At 36.9% G+C, this 23,565-nt stretch overlaps 1 protein-coding gene across 1 annotated transcript in view; it reads right to left on the reverse strand.

Annotated features, from left to right (window-relative positions):
* Window positions 1-23,565, reverse strand: part of LOC105475597 (thrombospondin type 1 domain containing 7A) — a 501,118-nt gene that overhangs the window by 201,929 nt on the left and 275,624 nt on the right. Inside the window, exon 5 of the mRNA XM_011730984.2 lies at window positions 34-189. Coding sequence (XP_011729286.2) covers window positions 34-189 — 156 coding nt within the window. The remainder of the gene's footprint in view (window positions 1-33; window positions 190-23,565) is intronic.

Genomic DNA, 23,565 nt, shown 5'->3' on the forward strand with positions numbered 1-23,565 from the left:
GTATAAAAGGCATGTCATGGTCACGTGACCTACCTTTTTTTCCTTGCTGATCATTACAGTTTTCATAAGTACAAGGTCCCCAAGCTGACCATGGTGAAACTTCACATTCAGTTGGACAAGGAATGTGGCACAGTTGTGTAGTATTAGGGATGGGGCCAGTGCATAGTTTCAAGTCCACTGGCTTTGAGGCTAGAGAAAAATACAGACACATATTAAAAAAATAAACAAAAGGAAAACATATGGCCAGCAATACGATTTTTCTGTGTGTATGGAAAAGGAAAATCCTTAAAGAAGTGTTACCAAGATATCATTCCAATGCTTCTCAGCCACATCCTGAGAATAAAAAGAATGAATGGAAATAAAAGAGGCAGGATAGTGTAGTCAAAGGAAACTGGAGATGTCTTGCAAATTGTTTGATTACCAGTTTTACCACTAATTGGTCATGCAACTGATAATTCTGAATGTAACTTTCCTAGTCTGCAAAATATTCCTTAAGGTTAGATCTAAAATTCTACAGCAATATTCTAAGAAAGTAAAAGAAAACTTTAGAGGACCAAACACAATAGGAGGGGGACTATAGCTTTAACATACATGAAAAAAATGTCCACTGAGTAGTTCCTGGTGGAGCACTCTCCCATCTCTTTTGGTTCACAGAGATTGAGAGGTAAGATGAAGAAGGATCTCAAATGGGGGCTACTCTTTGTACCACCAGCTACAGTACTCACTGTACTCACTGAATTATTTCCAAAACATCTAAATAATAATATATTATCTGCAAATGTGACACAAATCTAGTAAATGACAAGTTAATGGGTGCAGCACACCAACATGGCACATGTATACATACGTAACAAACCTGCATGTTGTGCACATGTACCCTAGAACATAAAGTATAAAAAAAAATCTACTAATCAGTAAGGATACTAATTTATAATTATCTACATTTGTTCATAAGTTGACCAATAGACTGTGGATAAATGTTGCTTGTCCTTGCTTCTTTTTTGTTTTTTTAATGCCTGCAGTTTGGCTCTTTTGTATATATTTGACAGTTAAGGTCAATACATGTCCATAGTTCTGGATATAGAACTAATTAAAAATGACTAACTGATGAAAAGATATGTAAAACTATATGGAAAGAGGAAGAGAATCAAGTTCAGCTGTATAATATCTACCTATCTATATAATATCTGTCTGTCTGTCTATCTCCTGACAGCCATAGTTGCTTTTGTTTTTAAAAAATTTTAATATGTGGTCAGGCATGGTGGTTCATGCCTGTAATCCCAGCACTTTGGGAGGCCGAGGTAGGCAGATCATGAGGTCAAGAGATAGAGACCACCCAGGCCAACATGATGAAACCCCGTCTCTACTAAAAATACAAAAATTAGCTGGGCATGTTGCTGCACACCTGTAGTCCCAGCTGCTTGGGTGGCTGAGGCAGGAGAATCACTTGAACTTGGGAAGCGGAAGTTGCAGTGAGCTGAGATCACGCCACTGCACTCCAGTCTGGCAACAGAGCGAGACTCTGTCAAAAAAAAAAAAAAAAAAAAAAAAAAAAAAAAAAAAAAAGATAATTATTTTGGTCATACATTTCCTGAATAATAGCTAATTCCTTTGTCACTCTGATAATTTGGTGAGCCCATTCTTGTAGAAAAAAATGACTTAAACAATGGATGCTTAGCTATTTCTCAATCCCCTGTGTGAAAGGACTATCAAATTCCAATTGCATGGGATTGCATGTAGAAGCTCACAGAGAAATTAAAAATTTTAAACTATATTTTCCTAACTTTTAAATGAAAGTACTATGTCTGTTTGTAGTTTAAACTTGAAGACAAATTGTAAGCACTTTTACAATCCTGTAAGTTTTCACGCACACAAGCACAGTCATAAATGCTATCTAAAGCCTATCACATTGATTCCTTACTGCCAAACTTTTTGTTCTGAAAAGTATTCTGCCAATTTTATGTCTCCTTTTCTCTACTAGTAGTCCTTATCTCTCTCTCCATATCTCCCCTACTTCTTCACCCCCACCACTCCCACACTCGCCACTACAGTGAAAATAAATAACTGGGCACTAATTGGCTTAGTATGAGCACAGTGAGCATTCTCATTGAAGTTCATCAAGATTGCTGTTTATGTGCATCCTAACAGCAGCCAAAGCCAAAAATGATTAATTTTATTGCTTTCCAGTAGCAAAAGTGTTTGGCACACTGATGACAGAAAATATAGAAATAAATGGTTCACTCTGAATATAAAAAATAACAACATCAATGATAGGTACTTCACATAAAAATGGATTCTTTTAAAGACATGTATAGGCAGAAGAGTCTATACTACATAGCAAATTAGCTGCAAATTAACATAAATAATGATTTTTACTCATGGAAACTTTCAGAGTACCTAATTTAAAATGAGAAGTTTTGGGTAAGAGACCTCAAAATCTCAATTTTTTTCCTTCAATTGGTGAAAAGTCATTTTAAATCTTGCTGCGATTATATTGTTTTTGAAATAATACTTTATTTAAAATAAAATTTACTGGGTATGAAATTGTGAGGAATCTTAGGGTCTGAATTTATTTTATATATAAGGTTGAAAACTTTAGGAAGCAAACATTGTTTTATTAAGAAAACAGGTTAAGCAAGATGGCTGACAGAAAAAGCTTCCCCCACCAAGAGACCAGCCCATTAAGAAGACCCGCACCCTCCAACCAGATCTTCAGAAGGATGGCATTGAAAGTGGACAGAGGGAGAACCTAGAACCTGGGATAAAGAAGAGGAAGCTGGGAACTCTGCACTGGGCTACTGAGCATCAAGATTCATCCCTGTTCCTGAGGGGCTCCTGGGAAATGGATGAATTAAACAGGCATGGAATGGCCCACTCTTGCCACGGACCCCAGAATCCTAGCTGCAGGGGAACCCACTCCCCACACAGACATTTGAGTTTGCAGAGAGAGCTTATCAGAGATTTATCAGGGACAGGACTCTAATATGTGCAGAATTCAGAACGTTTGACATAGAAATAGCTGCAGTAGAGCATGGCCAGACATGCCCATTTCCCAAGGCTCACTACATTCTTCAAGGTGGCTTTGGCCTTTGTTGACTGTAGGACATGAGCACAACATAACTTTCTTCCCCATGGCACAGGCCCAGTCTGATCTGAGCACCCCCTATCTTTCAGCCTGTCCCAAGGTAACTGCCTGGCCTTGCCCACTTGCAGTACAATCTCAGATGCCCAATGGGGGTGCTTTCCAGAAGCTGCTACCATAACTCCTTCATTGGTAGGCACCACCTAACCATTAGAGAGCTTCTGCAGATGGGCCCTCCCCAGCATGCTCCTGCCTGCAGCCTTCCCCAACCACTGTTCCAGGGCCCACCACACTGCTGTTGCTCTGCTGTTGCTGGCACGCACACGCGCGAGTGAGCGCGCACACACACACACACACACGTGGACCCTGCCACACTGCTGCCCTGTAGTTGATGGCATGCATGCACAAGTGTGGACCGCATTGTCACCACCCCAATGTAGTGCTTTTGCCAGCACCCTCCATCAGAGTATTGCTGCTAGCTGACCTCAGCCCTTGCAGCACAGCAGGTGCTTAACCTTGAGGGGCCAGAGAACAAAGCCATGGGCCTGGTCTGAGGTCCCCAGTGTGCTGAGCTGAGCCTGGGCCACCTGAAATCACCCAGAAATGAAGCCAGTTGACCAAATCCAATTTATACCACTGTCAAACCCTCAAGGACATCAAAGAATATAAAGCAATAAGCCCCATTCAACAGACAGCAGTTTCAAAGATTTAAGGAACATCAGCCCACATAGAGAGAGAAAAACCAGCACAAGAACACTGAGAACTTAAAAAGCCGCAGTGTCTTATTATATACAAATGACTGCACTAGTTCCCCAGTGCTGGTTTTAAACCAGGCTGAAATGGCTAAAATGACAGAGATGGAATTCAGAGTCTGGATGACAATGAAGATCACTGAGATTCAGGAGAAAGTTGAAACCCAATCCAAGAAATCTAAGGAATCCAGTAAAATGATATAAGAGCTAAAGATGAAATAGCCATTTTAAGAAAAAAAAAACAACAACTGATCTAATAGATCTGAAAAGCTCACTATAAGAATTTCATAATACAATTGAAAGTATTAACAGCAGAATAGACCAAGCTAATGAAGAAATCTCAGAGCTTAAAGAGTGGTTCTTCAAATCAAATCAGACAGACAAAAATAATGAAAACAAATTTTAAAAAATGAAATGTGGAATTACGTGAAATATGGGATTATGTAAAGAGACTAAATCTATGACTCACTGGCATCCCTGAAAGAGAGTAAGGAAATTCATTACTACCAGACCTGCCTTACAAGAGGTCCTTAAGGAAGTGCTAAACATGGAAATGAAAGACTGTTACTAACCACCACACAAACACACTTAAGTACACAGACTATTGACACTATAAAGCTACTACAAAATCAAATCTAGACAACAACTAGCTAATATAATGACAGAATAAAATCTTCACATATCAATATTAATCTTGAATGTAAATAGGCTAAACACTCCACTTAAAAGGCACAGAGTGATAAGTTGAATAAAGAAGCAAAACCCAACTGTATGCTATCTTAAGAGACCATATTACATGCAATGACACTCATAGGCTCAGAGTAAAGGGATGGAGAAAACTAACATATCTGGGACCTAAACTTCACACTTGATCAAATGAAACTAACAGACCTCTACAGAACATTCCATCTAACAACAGAATATACATTCTTCTCATTGGCGCATAGCACATATTCTAAAATTGACCATATACTTGAACATAAAGCAATTCTTAACAAATTCAGAAAAACAAAACAAAATGACAACAACAACAAAAAACAAATCATATCAACCACACTCTCAGACCACAGCACAATAAATACAGAAGTTAATACCATGATGATCTCTCAAAAGCATACAATTACATGGAAATTAAAGCAATCTTCTTCTGAATGACTTTTGGGTAAACAATGAGATTTAGGCAGGAATCAATAAATTCTTTGAAATTAATGAAAACAAACATACAACATACCAGACTTTCTGGTACACAGCTAAAGCAGTGTTAAGAGGAAAGTTTACAATACTAAATGCTCACATCAAAAAATTAGAAAATTCTCAAATTAACATAAAATCACACTTAGAGAAACTAGAAAAACAAGAGGAAAGCAACACCAAAGCCAGCAGTAGACAAGAAATAACCAAAAACAAAGCTGTGCTGTAGAAAATAATGTAATAAAAATCCACACAAAAATATTGACCAAACCAAAAGTTGGCTTCTTGACAGAATAAATAAGATGGATAGATTGCTAGCTAGAATAATACAGAAAAAAGAGAGAAGATCCTATTAAACATAGTAAGAAATGACAAAGGTGACATAACTACCGACCCCACAGAAATACAAAATACCCTCAGAGACTATTATGATACCTCTATGCACACAACCTAGAAAAATTATAAGAAATGGATAAACTCCTAGAAATATACAACCTCCAAAAATTGAACCAGGAAAAAAACTGAAACCCTGAACAGGCATATAACAAGTTTTGAAGTTGAATCAGTAATAAAAAACCCCTACCACCAACCACAAAAGGGCCTGAGTAGACAGATTCACAGCTGAATTCTACCATTCATATAAAGAGCTAGTGCTAACCCTACTAAAACTATTCCAAAAAAGTAAGAAAGAATCCCTCCTTAACTCATTCCATGAGGCTAGAATCATTCTGATACAAAAACCTGGCACAGACACAACAACAAAAAAAGAAAACTTTAGGCCAATATCCCTGATGAACAGAGATGCAAACATCCTCAATAAATACAAGCTAACCAAGTCGAGCAACACATCAAAAAGATAAAACCACCACAATCAAGTTGGCTTTATTCCTGGGACAAAAGATTGGTTCAATATAAACAAATAAATATGATTTATCATATAAACAACTAAAAACAAAAATCACATTATCTCAATAGATGTAGAAAAGTCTTTTGACTCAGCATCACTTCATGTTAGAAACCATCAGCCAACTATGTGTCAAAGGAAAATACCTAAAAAAATAAGAACCATCTATGACAAACATACAGTCAATATCATACTGAATGGACAAAAGCTGGAAGTTCACCTTGAGAACTGGAACAAGACAAGAATACCCAGACAACCTACACAATGGGAGAAAAGTTTCGCAATCTATCCATCTGAAAAAGGTCTAATATCCAGAACCTACAAGGAACTTAAATTTAAAAGAAAAAAATAAAACATTGAAAAGTGGGAAAGGACATGAAAAGACACTTCGTAAAAGAAGACATTCATGCAGCCAACAAACATATGAAAAATGGTTTAACATCACTATTCATTAGAGAAATGCAAATTAAAACCACAGTGAAATACCACCTCATGCCAGTCAGAATGGCTGTTACTAAAAAGTCAAGAAACAACAGATGCTGACAAGGTTGTGGAGAAATAGGAACGCTTTTATACTGTTGGTGGAAATGTAAATTAGTTCAGCCATTGTGGAAGACAGTGTGGTGATTCCTTAAAGATTTAGAACTAGAAATACCATTTGACCCAACAATCCCTTTACTGGGTATATACCGAAATGAATATAAATCATTCTATTAGAAAGATACATGCATGCTCATGTTTACTGCAGCACTGTTCACAATAGCAAAAACGTGGAATCAACCCAAATGCCCATCAATGATAGACTGGATAAAGAAAATGTCATACATATACAATATGGAATACTATGTAGCTATTAAAAGGAATGAGATCATGTCTTTGAAGGGACATGGATGGAGCTGGGAGCCATTATCCTTAGCAAACTAATGCAGGAAAAGTAAACCAAATACTTCATGTTTTCACTTGTAAGTAGAAGCTGAACAATGAGAACACATGGACACAGGGAGGGGAACAACATACACTAGGGCCTTTTGGGGGAGTGTGGTGAAGGAGAGCATCAGGAAAAATATCTAATGTATTCTGGGCTTGATACCTAGGTGATGGGTTGATAGGTGCAGCAAATCACCATGGCACACATTTACCTATGCAATGAACCTGCACATACTGCACATGTACCCCAGAACTTAAAATAAAACAAATGAATGCCCACTCTCATCACTCCTATTAAACATAGTACTGGAAGTTTCAGCCAGTGCAATCAGGAAAGAGAAAGAAATAAAAGGCATCCAAATAGGAAGAGATAAGGTCAAACTATCTCTCTTTACAGATGATATGCTTTTATACCTAGAAAACTCCATAATCTCTGCCCAAAGGCTCCAAACCTGATAAGACACTTCAGCAAATTTTCAGGATACAAAATCAATGTACAAAATTCAGCAGAATTTCCATACACCAATAACATCCAAGATGAAAGCCAAATCAGGAATGCAATCTTATTCACAATAGCCACCAAGAGAATAAAATACCTAGGAACACAGCTAACCACGGAGTGAAAGATCTCTAGAATGAGAATTACAAAACATTGCTCAAAGGAATCAGAAATGACACAAATACAAGGAAAAACATTCCACACTCTTGAATAGTGATATGGTTTGTTTCTCTGTCCCCACCCAAATATCATTTCAAATTGTAATACCACATGTCAAGGGATGGACCTGGCAGGAGGATTGGATCATGGGGGCACTTTCCCCCATGCTATTCTCATGATAGTGAGTTCTCACAATATCTGGCGATTTAGAAGTGACACTTCCTCCTTTGCTGTCTCTTTCCTGCCATCTTGTGAAGAAGGTGCTTGCTTCTCCTTTGCCTTCTGCCATGACTGTAAGTTTCTCAAGGTCTTCCCAGCAATGTGGAACTGTGAGTCTATTAAACCTCCTTTCTTTAAAAAGTACCCAGTCTCAAGTAATTCTTTATATCAGTGTGAAAATGAACTAATTCAGATAGGAAGAAGCAATATTGTTAAAGTGGCCATTCTGCCCAAAGCAATTTACAGAATAATTGCTATTCCTATCAAACCACCAATGACATTTTTCACAGAATTAGAATAATTATTCTAAAATTAATATAGAACCAAAAGGTAGCCTGAATAGCCAAAGCAATCCTAAGCAAAAAGAACAAAGCCAGAGGCATCACACTCCCCACTTCAAACTGCACTACAAGCCTGTAGTAATCAAAACAGCATGGTTCTAATTCAAAAACAGACACGTAAATCAAGGGAACAGATTAGTGAATCCAGAAACAAAGCCACACACTTATAGACATCTGATCTTCAACAAACTCAACAAAAACAAGCAATACAGAAAGGACTCCTGATTCAATAAGTTATCCTAGGATAACTATCTAGTCATATGCTGAAAATTGAAACTCTACCCCTTCCTTTCACCATATATGAAAATCAACTCAAGATAAAGACTTAAATATAAGATCTAATACTATAAAACTCTAGAAGAAAATCTAGGAAATACCATTCTGGACATAGGCCCTGGCAAAGATTTCAGGATGAAGGCTCCAAAATCATTTGCCACAAAAAGAAAAATTAACAAATGAGACCTAAATAAACTAAAGAGCTACTTCTGCACAGCAAAAGAAACTATCCACCAAGTAAACAGATAACTTACAAAGTGAGAGAAAATATTGCAAAGTATGCATCTGACAAAGGTCTAATATCCTGAATCTACAAGGAATTTAAACAAAAAATAACCCCATTAAGGAATGGGCAAACTATAATACATGAATAGACACTTCTCAAAAGAAGACATACACATGGCCAACAAACATATGAAAAATTGCTCAACATCACTATTCATCAGAGACAATCAAATCAAAACCATGAGATACCATCTCATACCAGTCAGAATGGCTACTATTAAAAAGTCAAAAAATAATAGAAGCTGGCAAGGTTTCTAAGAAAAGGGAACATTTATACACTGCTAGTGGGAATATAAATTAGTTCAGTCACTGTGGAAAGCATTTTGGAGATTTCTCAAAGAACTTAAAACAACTATCATTTGACCCAGCCATCCTACTACTGGGTATATAACCGAAGGAAAATAAATCAGTTTACCATAAAGACATATGCATGCACATATTCATCACAGAACTCTTCAAAACAGCAAAGATATGGAATCAACCTAGATGCCCATCAACAGTGAACTGGATAAAGAAAATGTGGTACAAAAAAGAAAGAAATCATGTTATTTGCAGCAACATGGATGGACCTGGAGGTCATTATCCTTATTCAAATTACTGCATGAACAGAAAACCAAATACTGCATATTCTCACGTACAAGTGGAAGCTTGTAAACACCAACACAAAGTAGGGAAAAACAGACACCAGGGCCTACTTGAGGGTGTAAGGTGGGAAGAGGGTGAGGATTGAAAAACGACCTATTGAGTACTATGCTCATTACCTGGGCTATGAAATAATCTAGACACTAACCCCATGACTCCCCATTTACCCATGTAACAAACCTGCATATATATCCCTGAACTTCAAAGCTGGGTGGAGGCGGGGGGAAACATACACACACACTCCCAATCCCTAATTTAAACAAGCAAAGAAAGGAAACAGGTTAAAACATTGTGCTTTTACTTCATGGCCACCTTTTTTTTTCTTTTAATAAGTTTTATTTTAGCTTTTGGTGTATTTTCAATAAATTAAATGGAATAATCAGCCACAAAATTTTGAGCTACAAAAAGTGAAATGTGATGAATAAAGGCTCAAGGAAGTATTGATACAGGAGTTAACAAAAAATTACTTAGGATTGTGAGGGTACAGAAGTCCTTGGTAAGGTTTCCGTTTTAATGAAAAGCAGCCCCGAATCATTTTCCTTTTTAACAAAGAACAGCCTGTAAAACTGAGCTGCAGACATAGAAGCTGGCGGTTGTGCCAATCATGTTTAAAATGGCAGCCCCATCTTCCCTTCTCTTTATCAGCCCCGTACGTGTACAGTAAGGAGCAGACAAGATGGTACCGATCAACAGGAGAGTTCATTTGCATAATAAGATTAGGACTGAGAGGCCAGCCTTCCCTTAAGCTATGTAAACATCACACCTAATCAAACTAATCTGTGAGCCCTGGGTAAATCAGACACCACCTCCTCAAACCTGACTACAAAATCCAGCACATCCCCCGCCCTCAGGTCTTTTCCACTCAGATACCCCTCTCTCTCTCTAGAGAGGGAGATGTTTCTCTTTCTCTTCTCTTCTGCCTATTGAACCTCCAATCCTAAACTCATGTATGTCTGTGTCCTAAATTTTCCTGGCACGAGATGACAAATCCCAGGGTATATACCCCAGACGACATAGCTGCTTCAGTATTGCTGAAACAAAGTGTTCCGGAGGGTTGCTCAGCTGCTAAGCCCATCAAATCAACACTGACATAATTCTCAAGAAATGATTTCTACTTACAGTTGTCCCTGTGTACACATAAGCTTTTTTTCATTAATCAAGGAAACATAGGGAAGAATACCTGCTATGTATAATTCTATTCCTTTGGTGATTTTCATTATAGGTTTTCTTGAAATAGAGCACGTATTGATCAGTATAAATCATAGATCCTACCTGAGTTCCTCAAAAACTGTAAGACAATTACTTCTCTGCAATTGCCCAAGAGTTATTTGGAATCAGTGTGATTCAACGAACTAAGTAAAGGACAGACCTAGGAAAAATTACTGACTTTCAGTTTATACTGATTTCAATTTTCCAGAATGGCCCAGTTCTTACTCTTGTATAATTTACTATGTAAGAAATGGCTCTTCATCCAATACAGATTCCAAAGAAATACATATTAAACTTTAAGAAGACTTCCTTTTGATTTCTCAAAATAATGGAGAAATTTTATTGTTCTTAAGTAATTTAAAGGGGATTTAAATAAATGTATATTCAATGCTTCACAAGGTCACAAAACAATGTCTAAAGTTTTCTGAAGTTTCCAAAACAAATTTTAAAAATGAGGCTGATGCATTTCTGTGGTTCTGAAAAATTCTTGTGTTTTGAATGTTTATGGTTCTGAAATATTGTTTTGAATGTTTAAGCTCTACAAATGGAAAAAAATAAAAATAATCTTAACACTTCTTTTTCTATCAATATGGCCAATGAAGTATTTGGAAGATACACCTACTATATAACCTCTAAATATAGTTTATATATCTTATAAATTGTATCTATAATTTTTAAATTAAATGTTTTGAGATAATTGTAGATTGACATGAAATTATAATTTGACAGCTTCTATATATCCTTTATCCAGTTTCTCCCATAGGCAAGATTGTATAAACATAGTACAATATTACAGCCAGAATATTGACATTATTATAATCAATGCACTTTGGTTGTATAGTGTTCCTGCAAACTTCATGTCTACCAGAATCTCAGAATATAACCTTATTCAGAAATAAGGCCTTTGCAAATATAATTAGTTGAAGAGATCTTAGTGGCTTTCAGTTTATACTGAGATTTCGATTTTCCAGAATGGCCCAGTTCTTACTGTTGTATAATTTACGATGTAAAGATTAAGGTGGTCTTAAATCCAATGGGTGGTGTCCTTGTAAGAAGGCCATGTGAAGGCATACAGAAAAGCACCATGCTTAACGAAGACAGAATTTGGAATGATGCAGCTACAAGCCAAGGAGCACCAAGGATTGCCAGTAGACCATTTGTTGCAGTGTTAGGGGACAAGCATTCAGTCTTTGACCATTAAGTATAATGTTAGCTATAGGTTTTCTTAGGTGTTATTAAGATGAGGATGTTCTCCTGTATTCCTTTTTCTGAGAGTTTGTTATGAATGGATGTTAAATTTTGTCAAATAGCTTTTGCTGTATTGATTATATTTTTAGTTTGTTAAATTGGTTAATTGCGTTGACTAACTGTTTAATATTGAAGTATCCTTGCATCCTTGAATAAACTGCAGTGTTATAATTTTTGTTTCAACCAATTTAGAAAACTCAAGTGAAGGAAAGCCTATTATATTTAGCCATACTTTGTTTACCTGCTCTTTCTCCTTTCCTGATATTCCAAGGTTTCTTCCTCTAATCTTTCCTTTTTATTTAGTGAACTTTCTTTAGCTATTCTGTTAGGGTAAGTCTACTGGTAACAACTTCTCTTAGTTTTCCCTCATTAAGAATGTCATTATTTTTCCTTCATTCTTGAAGGATATTTTCTCTGAGTATTGAATTGTGAGTTGACAGTTCTTTTCCTTTAGCACTTGAAAAATACGATAGTACTTTATTCTGACCTATATGGTTTCCGGTTCACTGTCATTTAATTTTTTTTTTCCCCCTGTAGTAAGGGTATCAATTTTCTCTGGGTGCTTTCAAATATTTTTATCTTCAGTTTTCAGATTTTTATTATGTCTTGGCATGTATTTCTTCAGGTTTAACTTATTTGGAATTCATCCAGCTTCTTTAATCTATAGCTGTATGCTGCTTACAACATATGAGAAGATTTTAGCCATTATTTCTCTGAATACTTTCTTTTTTTTTTCCTTTTACGCTCTGCCCTCTTTCTCCTCTTCTTCTGGAATTCCATTGACATGAATGTTAGATCTTTTGTTACAGTTCCACAGGTCTCTGAAATACTTTTAGTTTTCTTCCCTTATATTTTTTTCCGTGTTGTTCGGATTAGGTAATTTTGATTATTCTGTATTTTAGTTCTTTGAGTCTTTCCTCTCTCCCCTCCATTATGCTGTTAGACCCATACAGAGAGCTTTTTATATCTGTTATTATATTTTTCAGATCTGCAATTTCTACTTGGTTCTTTTTTGCATCTTCAATTTATTTGCTGAAGATTTCTATTTGTTTCAAACATGCTCATAACTGTTGAAAGATTTTCATCATGGCTTCCTTATATCTTGTTGGATAATTCTAACATCATCATCTCAGTGTTGGCCAGTATTTATTTATTGTCTTTTTTTTTCATTGAATCTGGTAACTCCCTGGTTCTTGGCATAAGGAGTGACTTGATTGAAACCCAGACATTTTTGCTTTATGTCACAAGACTCTAGATCTTTTAAAATCCTTTCTTTCTTTCAAACTGGCTTTTTATGACCCTGCTCCAGAATGTAAAAAGGGTATATGTGTGCCACATTGTTACTGCAAGGTGAAGGCAGAAGTCCAGGTTTCTTAATCTCCATTGATAACATGCACACTTATGTTTATTGTGGCACTATTTACAATAGCAAGACTTGGAACCAACCCAAATGTTCATCAATGATAGACTGGATTAAGAAAATGTGGCACATATACACCATGGAATACTACGCAGCCATAATAAAGGATGAGTTCATGTCCTTTGTAGGGACATGGATGAAGCTGGAAACCATCATTCTCAGAAAACTATTGCAAGGACAAAAAACCAAACACTGCATGTTCTCACTCATAGGTGGGAACTGAACAATGAGAACACTTGGACACAGGAAGAGGAACATCACACGCTGAGGCCTGTCATGGGGTGGGGGAAGGGGGGAGGGATAGCATTAGGAGATATACCTAATGTAAATGACAAGTTAATGGGTGCAGCACACCAACATGCCACATGTATACATATGTAACAAACTTGCACATTGTGCACATATACCCTAGAACTTAAACTACAATTATCTATCTGTCAACTACAATTACCTATTTGTCAAACAAACAAAGAGGAACTTCTAGTTACTTCTATGTGGTTGTGTGTACTGGTTGCCCAGTTGTTTTCGCTAACATTGTAGGGGTGGGGAGCACTTTACCAGATAGCAACTATCAGTGATGGAAGTGTCAGTTCCCTACTCGGCCTTCTCTGACACCACCTAGTGGGAGTGTTGAGCAACTCATTACAGTATCACAAGGGCGAAAACAGGTTCCCATCAGCCCTTTGCTGATGTGGGTGAGGGTATGGCCATGTTATTTTTATGTGTTTTTGGCTGGGTAGAGTGGTTATTGTCTAAAATTTTGAGTCTTGCTAAATTGGTCTTTTATTTGTCCTTTGGCTAGAAAAAGCAGGAATTTGTTAGAGTTTTTACAAATCTGTGTCCACTGATGTTTCTGGGTTATTGGCTTCTTTAGCTCCAACCTTCAGATGTGGGAGGTAAAAAGAAAACCAAGAGAACTAATCACCTTGTCATTTTTGGGCCTTGACATATCCAGCTTATCTGCCTTCTTCTCTCCAACTTTCAAAGTCTTTTTATGGTTTGTTTTCTATACAACTTCCAGGGAATATTTTTTAAGTTAGTGGCAAATATAGGACAAAGTACATCTCCTCTGTCTTTCTGAAAGTTGAAGTCTGTGTCTTGTTTTAAAAATAAAGCCTTTTATTATACAACTGGTATCATAAGAAAAATCCTCAGAGGACCCCCAAAATCTACAACATAAACCCGATCTACTGTAGTACCACAGTCCTAAATATGGCCGGTCTCCTGGTGAATTACTAATCCCAAGTCACAGAACTTTCTGTTTTAATGGCTACTGGGAAACCTAGCATTGCATATCCAGGGATCTTTAATTATCAGGGGCAAAGGAAGTTATTTTCAGACAGAAAATGGAAGTTTTACTATACTAGATCATAATTAAAGACATTTCTAAAGAACTTATTTCTCATAAAAAAGAAAGTCATCACATAACTAGGGTCTAAAATTTCAGAGAGAATAGTGGTTAGAGAAAAATATCAAATAAGAGTAAAATTGAGCACTGATTGTAAAATAATAATTGGAAAAGTGTGAAAGGCAGAATGGTCAAAGGTTCTATGCCTTAATCCCTGGAACTTGTGAATATGTTATCTTACTTGGCAAAAGGGACTCCACAGATGTGATTAAAGATTTAAAACCTGAGATGGGGAAAGTGACCTGAAGTATCCAGGCGGACCCAATCTAATTATATTATTACTTAAAAGGAGAGAACCTTCCCGAGTGCATTAGAAAGATGAGATGGAAGAAAAAGGAGTGGAGAGACATCCAAGTATAAAAGGTACTTGATACGCCATTGCAGGGTTTGGAGAAAGGGGCCAGGAGCCAAGGAATGTGGGTGATTCCTAGAAGCTGGAAACAGTCCCCAGCTCACAATCAGAAAGGAGATGAAGATCTCAGTCTTCGAACTCGAAGGAACTGAATTATACCAACACTGTGAATGAGCAAGGAAACATCTCCTCCCCTAGAGCCTCCAGAAAGAAATGGAACCTTGTCAACTCCTTGATTTTAGCTTGGAGAGATGCATGCCAGACCTGTGACTTACAGAACTGTATGATAAGGTGTGAAGTTAGTGGTAATTTGTTATGGAAGCAGTAGAAAACTAATATACACAGTTATAAATAATTGCAAGATAGAAGACCTAAAATACAAGACTACCTAATATGTAGGTTGGTGGAGGGTTGTAAGAGTAAAATATTCTTAGGAAGGTAAATACATTAATTACAGACTATATTCATTTGCGACTCCACCTTAAAATTTTAAGGTAATCCATATATATATATAAATCCATATATATATAAAAATCCATATATATATATAGGATAAGGATGTATGACTTGTGAAATATGGGAAGTAGTGTAATAACTGTTGCAATAAATTTTAAGAAAGGCTAGAAAGGAGAAGCGAATAAAGTAGAAGAGAATAAAAGAAGATGGAAGAAATGATTGCAAAAGGCTAAAATTAACCTCTAACAGTCACAGTATCAACTGAATAGGGAACTAAAAACTAAAATAGCACATCCACTAGTCAGTCAAAACACTTTAGAGTTTGATAATACTAAGTGCTGGAGAAGACATAAAGCAGCCCAAACAGACGCTGCTGGTGGGAATTTAAGTTGTTTTGATCAAAATGTAAAATAATTTGCAATGTTCTAGTATGGTTGAAAAGATGTGCACACTTCTAGGTATATCCCATGGAAAACTATCAGACATTTATCTGAGAGATATTTATAAGAACTGTTATTGTATAATAGTATTGTTTATAATAGCAAGTATGTAGAAACAACTCATGTTCAATTAAAAGGGATTAGGTATTGAATAATAGGATGTCAAAACTATAGAGAAGTGGAAATAAGCTAGAGCATAATCACCAATATAAAATCCACATACATGTCATCAGAAAGTGAAAAAGCAAGCCGAAGAATATATTTTTAATGATACCATTCATATAAAGCTTTATTTTATTTTATTTTTTAAAAAATGTAGTATCATAAGGTTTTGGGATAAATGCATAAGTCCGAGGAAGAGGAAGGCAGTCACAAATATCAGGTACCTGACCTAACATTTTCAGTTAGGCCTGATGCTTTTAGGGGCTGGCCTGGCACTCACATCTATGGCATGGTATTCTCCTGTTGAACATGAACAACTTCATAGGGCAGCATATCACATATTCTGTGACTATGATGGAGTGAGACAAAAAATAAGACTACATAATTTGTCTAAGCGAAAAGAAGGTCACTGTGAGAGCCCTCAAATATCAAATCTTTCCTTCTACCAGCTAATATAAATGAGTTCTGCTTCTTTACCAATTACAGTTTTAGTCTCCTTCCAGTGTTTTCACCTTCCAGATAAGGTTTATTTAGATACCCAGTCGGAGAATTATTCTTGCTCCCTTATAGCATTCAATCCATGCAAAGTCCATTTATTGAAACTCCTTAAAAAAATCATCTAATACATTATTTATAACACCATTACTGAAATCCTTACTGAGATGCCCATGGTTGCATTCTCTCCAGCTCCAATGAGTAACAAACCCAACTTGCTCAACTACAGGCGTGTTCCTGGTGGTTAATGGCTGAAAAGCATTGACAAGTGAAATATATAAAGAAAAACAAGGAATTACAAACAAATGTTTAGAAGAGGGTTTCCACTTATGAATGGAGTGAGATGTAATTTGTTTAATAACAAACAGATGATGGTGTTTACTACATGCCAGGAAATGTTACACTGTTCCAAGCACTTAACAGATATTAAGTTATTGAATTCTTACAAAACCCATGAGGTAGGTATTCCAGTTATCCCCATATATGGAAACCGAGTATGAAGTTGCCCTCAATTACATAGCTAAGAAAGTATAGATTTCAGATTCACATCCAAGCAGTCCGGCTCCATAGTCTTCAGTGTGTATGTACCTCTAATTACTACTCCATGTAATCTTGGAAGGGTACATGATGGGGTTTCAATAATATATGTCTAGCTAAATACATAGGCACACACATATGCATATTTAACATAGGTCATAATTAAAAATAAATTTAATGAGGGTTGTTAATATAGTGTCATAGTAACTTAATATATCTGAGGCTATCAAGATAATCACATATTAACCCTAGTGGTCTATCAGTGAAAATTATTCTGACTTTTGTGCTCCAGTTAGAAATGGAAATGAAATTTTCCTTCTGCTAGATATCAAGAACTACTTAATTATTATTAAAATGGGATATTCTGCACTTATACTGATAAATAGTAAGCACTTACATGGCATTTACTAGAGAAATTATTTTAGTCCTCACAGAAATTTCATGAAGTAGGCACAATTGTAATCCACATTTAAGAATTAAGAAACTGAGGCCAGGTGTGTTGGCTCATATCTGTAATCCCAACCACTTGTGAGACCAAGGCGGGTGTATTACCCAAGGCTAGGAGTTCAAGACCAGCCTGACCAACATGGCAAAACCCCCTCTCTACTAAAATTACAAAAATTAGCTGGGCATGGTGGCACACTTGGAAGGCTAAGGCACAAGAATTGCTTGAACCCAGGAGGCAGAGGTTGCAGTGAGCGAGGTCACAGCACTGCACTCCACCCTGGGCAACAGAGCGACTCTGCGTCAAAAAGAAAATAAAATAAATAAGAAACTGATGCTCAGAAAGATTAAGTAATTTTCCCAAGGTCACAAAGTTAATTAGCAACATCTGAAAGCTGACTTACCCACTGTGCTACACTATAATATGGCAGTTAGTAGAAGATATGTTCTTCCCCAGTTCCCACCCAGCTCCTGGACGTCTAGTACAGAGAATAGTTTGACTAGAATGACGTAAGTTTTCAAAACAGACTACTTGGTTATTTTTTGTGGACCAGTGCAGAATCTGGTAGTGATATTCGTCTGAAAATGAATCCCCAGTATTTTACTTAAAAAGCAATTTATATTCTCACCCATTTTAAATATCTAATCTTTCAAAGCTAAATATTTTTTGTTCTAGGCTCTCAAATGTACAAATGTACATTTGAAAAATTTTCCTAAATCGTAAAATATATCTTTGGATTCTCAGACTATTTTGAATCAGAGATCTCACACAGTCTACTTCAGACCAATTTGAATAATGATATCCCTTTTCTATAGTCATTCAAAAGATATATTGGTGCTCAAAGGTTGAGTAAAATGCAATAAATTTAATAATTCATTCATCCATTTAGCAAAACAGCTGAGCATTTCCGGCACTCAAAACCTCCTGAGATGTATTTTTTTCCGTTGTCGTCCCTGTAAATCTACCTTTTTCTTAAATAAGCATTTTGCTTCCTTAAACGAACTTATTTGATTGCTAATTCACAATTACAAGGAAATTCTCTTGGACTTAAATCTTAATATCTGTATAGGAACTGACTAAACCTTTATTATTAAATATAAGGGTGCTTGATAACAAGAGATTCCAAAGGCCGACAAATGAAATTAGTTACAAATGGCTTTCTGTTCCCTTTTTATTTTTTTAAAAAATTTTTCAGTAAGTTAAAATAAATATTAAGCGCTTACTCTTTGCAAGGTCCTGCCATTATGTTAGGCATTATATGCCAAAGGGTGTCCTGGTGCCAGTGGCACTAGTGTGTGTTTTTGATGTTTTGTGTTTACTGTTTTGTCTTTCTTAGTTACTACAGGTGTGTGGTAGTAATTTCAGGTATATTTTACCAAAGCAGTTTTAAATTCAAGAAGGTTCTATGGATGATTTGGTGAAAGCTTACTTAGACCTTAGCTAGAGTCACTAAAAATTACTCAGTAATTGGTGTCAAGCAAATAAAGAACGCTTTTGTCCTGAAAATTAATCAAATTCAGTGTAACCAGTGATTGCTCAAAGCTTTTTGGAGATGTTCCTGTACTAAACCTGAATCATAGAAATTTATTTCTTCGGCCGGGCACGGTGGCTCAAGCCTGTAATCCCAGCACTTTGGGAGGCCGAGACGGGTGGATCACGAGGTCAGGAGATCGAGACCATCCTGGTGAACACAGTGAAACCCCGTCTCTACTAAAACTACAAAAAACTAGCCGGGCGAGGTGGCGGGTGCCTGTAGTCCCAGCTACTCGGGAGGCTGAGGCAGGAGAATGGCGTGAACCCAGGAGGCGGAGCTTGCAATGAGCTGAGATCCGGCCACTGCACTCCAGCCTGGGCGACAGAGCGAGACTCCGTCTCAAAAAAAAAAAAAAAAAAAAAAAAAAAAAAAAGAAGAAATTTATTTCTTCTTGTCTTTCTCAGTCTGGTTAATATAATGGTGACATAAACCCCATCATACTTAAAAAGAAATATAACACATTGTTTTCAAAGCTCATACATTTATTCCTCAATCAATTTTGAGCCATATTTAAAACAATGCTTGAGAATTATCTCTTAGTATTTAATGTGCCTCAAAGCTCACTGCCAGTCCTTTTGAGCTACGATAACTCATTATTATTTTATTTTTGAGATGGAGTGTCCCTCTGTCTCCCAGGCTGGAGTACAGTGGCGTGATCTCAGCTCACTGCAACCTCTGCCTCTTGGGTTCAAGAGATTCTCCTGCCTCATGTTCCTGAGTAGCTGGGATTACAGATACGCACCACCATATCTGGCTGATTTTTGTATTTTTTAGTAGAGACACAGTTTCACCATGTTGGCCAGGCTGGTCTCAAACTCCTGACCTCAGGCGACCTGCCCTCCTTGGCCTCCCAAAGTGCTGGGAGAAGAGGCATGAGTCACTAAGTTATGGTTTTTGATTAGTCTTTTGTTCTTTTAAACTGAGACATTACATAGTTTATTTAGGAAGCATACATGAATTGTACTTAAGTTCATTTTCTATATCATAATCAGTATCTTCAGTATCCAATCAACTGCTCTGGGCAGTTCATGAATTGATAGCCATTATTTTCATCCCTGGCCATCCTGCTTGATCATAGATCACATCCTCTTTGCACGTGTTCATGCTTGCTGCTTGGATAACCTCTTGAATTGTGGTGAGGTCACAAATCAGATTTTTTTAAAACTGTTTTTTCTTACACTAGACTATTTCAAAGCTAAGCTGTTCATTGGAGTGGTCACTGTCTTTGGAATTAGAACATTTTTACATAAACCTGTTTACTTTTCTGTTTATTCTTTTGGAGTTAGAGAAGGTCAAGGCTTGTTCTATTTTGGTTTACAATCGAGTGAAAGATACACTGTATATATCATACAAATTTAGATAAGGTTCTTTTCAAATATTCAAATAAAGGAATTTTTAAGTCCAGACTAAAATCAGAAAAGCACTCCTTTTTCTTTTCTCCTTAACTTTATATTCTAGTTTTAACTTCCCAATTATGGGTGTCGAAGACACTGCTGGTGGGGAGGGAGCTATCACGTGGACATGAACAGTGTTGTAACAGATAGGGACAAATCTCCAAGAAAGCCTTCTCTTCTACATAAGGGACTGAGCCCACCTTGCAGCTGATCTGCTGCCTGAATGCTGTGTGTTGGCAAATTAGGAGGATATTTGAGACATGGGTCCTGACTGCCCTTGCCTTCAGCCTTCACTCTGCCAAGCTAGGATGCCAGTGAGCCTTGCCAGAGTCCCTTCCTAATTCTCTTACGAATATTACTCAGTCTCACAGGGGTTGCTGCTTTGTCTTGGTGTCTGTTCCTCCAGTCTTATATAAATACCATCTTAGCAGACAAAAATTCCTCCCAGGGTCTAGCGTCTGGATGGACTGTCTCCTGATTTCAAGGACATGTATAGGGTTTTCCCTATTTGTATATTCATTGGCCATTTTAGGGAATTCTAGAGAAAGGTCCATATGTCTATGCCCACAATGCCATATTGCCTAGAAAATAACTCCTCATGTCATGACTCAAATAAAATAGAACTGTGCTATTTTTTAATTATTTATAAACATATGTCAGATAATTTCTTTCACTGACCTTGTTTCATGTAAGATAAGAACACTTAATAGTGGGATTGTTCAAAATGTACATTTTCCTAACAATGTCATCATTGTTAGAATTTAAATTTCACAAATTGTATCAACAGCTTGTTGGGGATATGACTCTCCTACTATGGGGATGTACCATCTGTTGCAACACTGCAAATATGGAGAGTCTGTCTTTCCATTTTTTTTTTTTAAATAGGACATGTTGTAGAGTAGTGTACATAAACCCATACTGAAATCTTCCAACATGGCATTTATTGACTCAAATTCTCACAATGTCCCTAACAACAAAAACAGCATTAACTGATATTGTAAATTAAAATAAGCAGTTTGGAATATGTATATTATCCAAAATACAATAACAAAACTGAAGCATTTAGAATTTGCAAAATTATAATCCTTGTTTCAAAGTAAGTACTGAAGAAGAATTTCAGTATCTAATCAAACAAGTTCTGCAAACAGCTCCACACATTTGCTGAACAACTCCAAATATAATTATTTATCACACAAAAAAAATCCACAGACTATGTGGCTTAAACAAAAGAAAGAGTGACAACCAGAATTCAGATTTAAAATGATACTCTATTGTTACGTGAAGAATCGATTGTGCAGGGCAAGGAACACAAGGATACTTGTTAGGAGACTATTCCAATAATACAGGCAAGAGACAGTGGCTTGAACTAGAGGATGATAGTGGAGGTGAAGGGGTCAGATAAATATTGAAGGTGGAGTCAGGGAAATTTTCTAAGAAAATGGTTGTGGGGGTTAGAGAGAGAGGAATCAAGTATGGCTCCAAAGATTTTGGTCCAAGCAAGCAATATCTAGCTCTTGGTTGTCATCACATTGTTTGCCCTTGTTCTTGAACCCCTAGACCATGGTAAGTCTATTTTCTCACACTGCTTTTTAGTTGATCAGAGTCCTTTACTATATACAAAATTGCCAGTGACAGCAATCACCCCAATTCCTCCTCCTTGTACCTCCATTCCTGCCTTGCTTCACTCCACCTACAACTAACCCACCTATTCCTGCAGCTGCCAACTGATTAAACTGCTGGGTTTGACATTTAAAAAATGGAGTTTTCAGTACTTCTGGGTTCTCCTTTTATTAGGCTAAGCGTGAAGGCTGCTAATATTCACCCCACTCATCGCAAGACACATGATATCTATGATAAGGCTCCTTAAAAAAAAACAGAGCAAGGCTTCTGGGATTACTTAAACTACTGCACGTGTTTCTTAAAAACAACTATGATAGGTCAAATGTTGCTGAGTGTCAACATTGCCCGCTGAAAAATATCATTATGCAGCTTTTTGGAATGTGGCAAAGTTACTGGTGTCCCAGTCTGTGATGCATAATCATAATTTTCATGACCTATGCTCAAACTTACAACAGTAATTTTTCAATTTTCAGTACACGTCTCCATTACTGGGGTTCGGGGAGAGAGCTAGGAGAGAGAGAAAGGGATGTTTTAAGGAAGCAGATTCCTGGGTTCTAGTCTCAGAAATTCCAATTCACTACATTTGGGTTGAAACCCAGAAATATAAACTAGGGATAGGGATTTTTAACATGTACTTCTTGCGAATCTGATGCAGCAATGTTTAGATCACCCTTTGAGAAACACAGCTATGAAGGAGTATAGATAAAGTTAACTACAAGGTGCTCCAAAGTACCATGGTACTACATGCATACCTATTAGAGATGCCATGTACATTCCAGAACAGAGCTGCATGCACTCTGATAAACAATTGCTTGCTATAATTGTCTATGACCACAAAAATATGCAGAATAAATTTTTCAATGGTATTTTATTTTCTTTATGGTGATATATTCCTGGATATTTCAGAAAGTCTATGTCCCCATTTTTACTTATGCCAACACATAAGCTGAGTTGGAATACTTTTCTCAAGTTTACGCTATCTATATTCTTTTAAGTAAAACTGCTTAGAAGAGTGACACCAGAAATTCAAAAACATGTCATTGAAAAATCTCAAATCTTGCTAGGAAACCCTTCTAAATGTTTGATATTAGTGATCATCTTGACTCTTGTCAGCTGATACAACTGCATCTCAGGCAAAGTGGATCCAGCTGTGGGAGGGTACGGAGGGGACTGACCAACAGTTTCCTAAAGTTGTTGTTCCTGTTTATCTCTAAGGGCCAGCTCTAGGTCTGTTTTTAAGTGTCTCCCCCTAGTCCTAACTTACTAATAAGAGCTAATAATCCTTTAGGGCCCAATATCCCATATATTATTCCTTTTTCATACTGCTATAAAGTACTATCTGAGACTAGGTAATTTATAAAGGAAGAGGTTTCATTGACTCACAATTCAGCAAGGCTGTGGAGGCCTCTGGAAACTTAAAATCATGGTGGAAGGTGAAGAGGAAGCAAGACACCGCTCTCACAAGGCAGCAGAAAGGACCAGTGCAGAGTAAAGGGGGAAAAGCCACTTATAAAACCATCAAATCTCGTGAGAACTCACTCACTGTCACGAGAACAGCATGGAAAAAC

The sequence above is a fragment of the Macaca nemestrina genome, chromosome 4 (genome assembly GCF_043159975.1).
Source record: "Macaca nemestrina isolate mMacNem1 chromosome 4, mMacNem.hap1, whole genome shotgun sequence".
Lineage (NCBI taxonomy): Eukaryota > Metazoa > Chordata > Mammalia > Primates > Cercopithecidae > Macaca > Macaca nemestrina.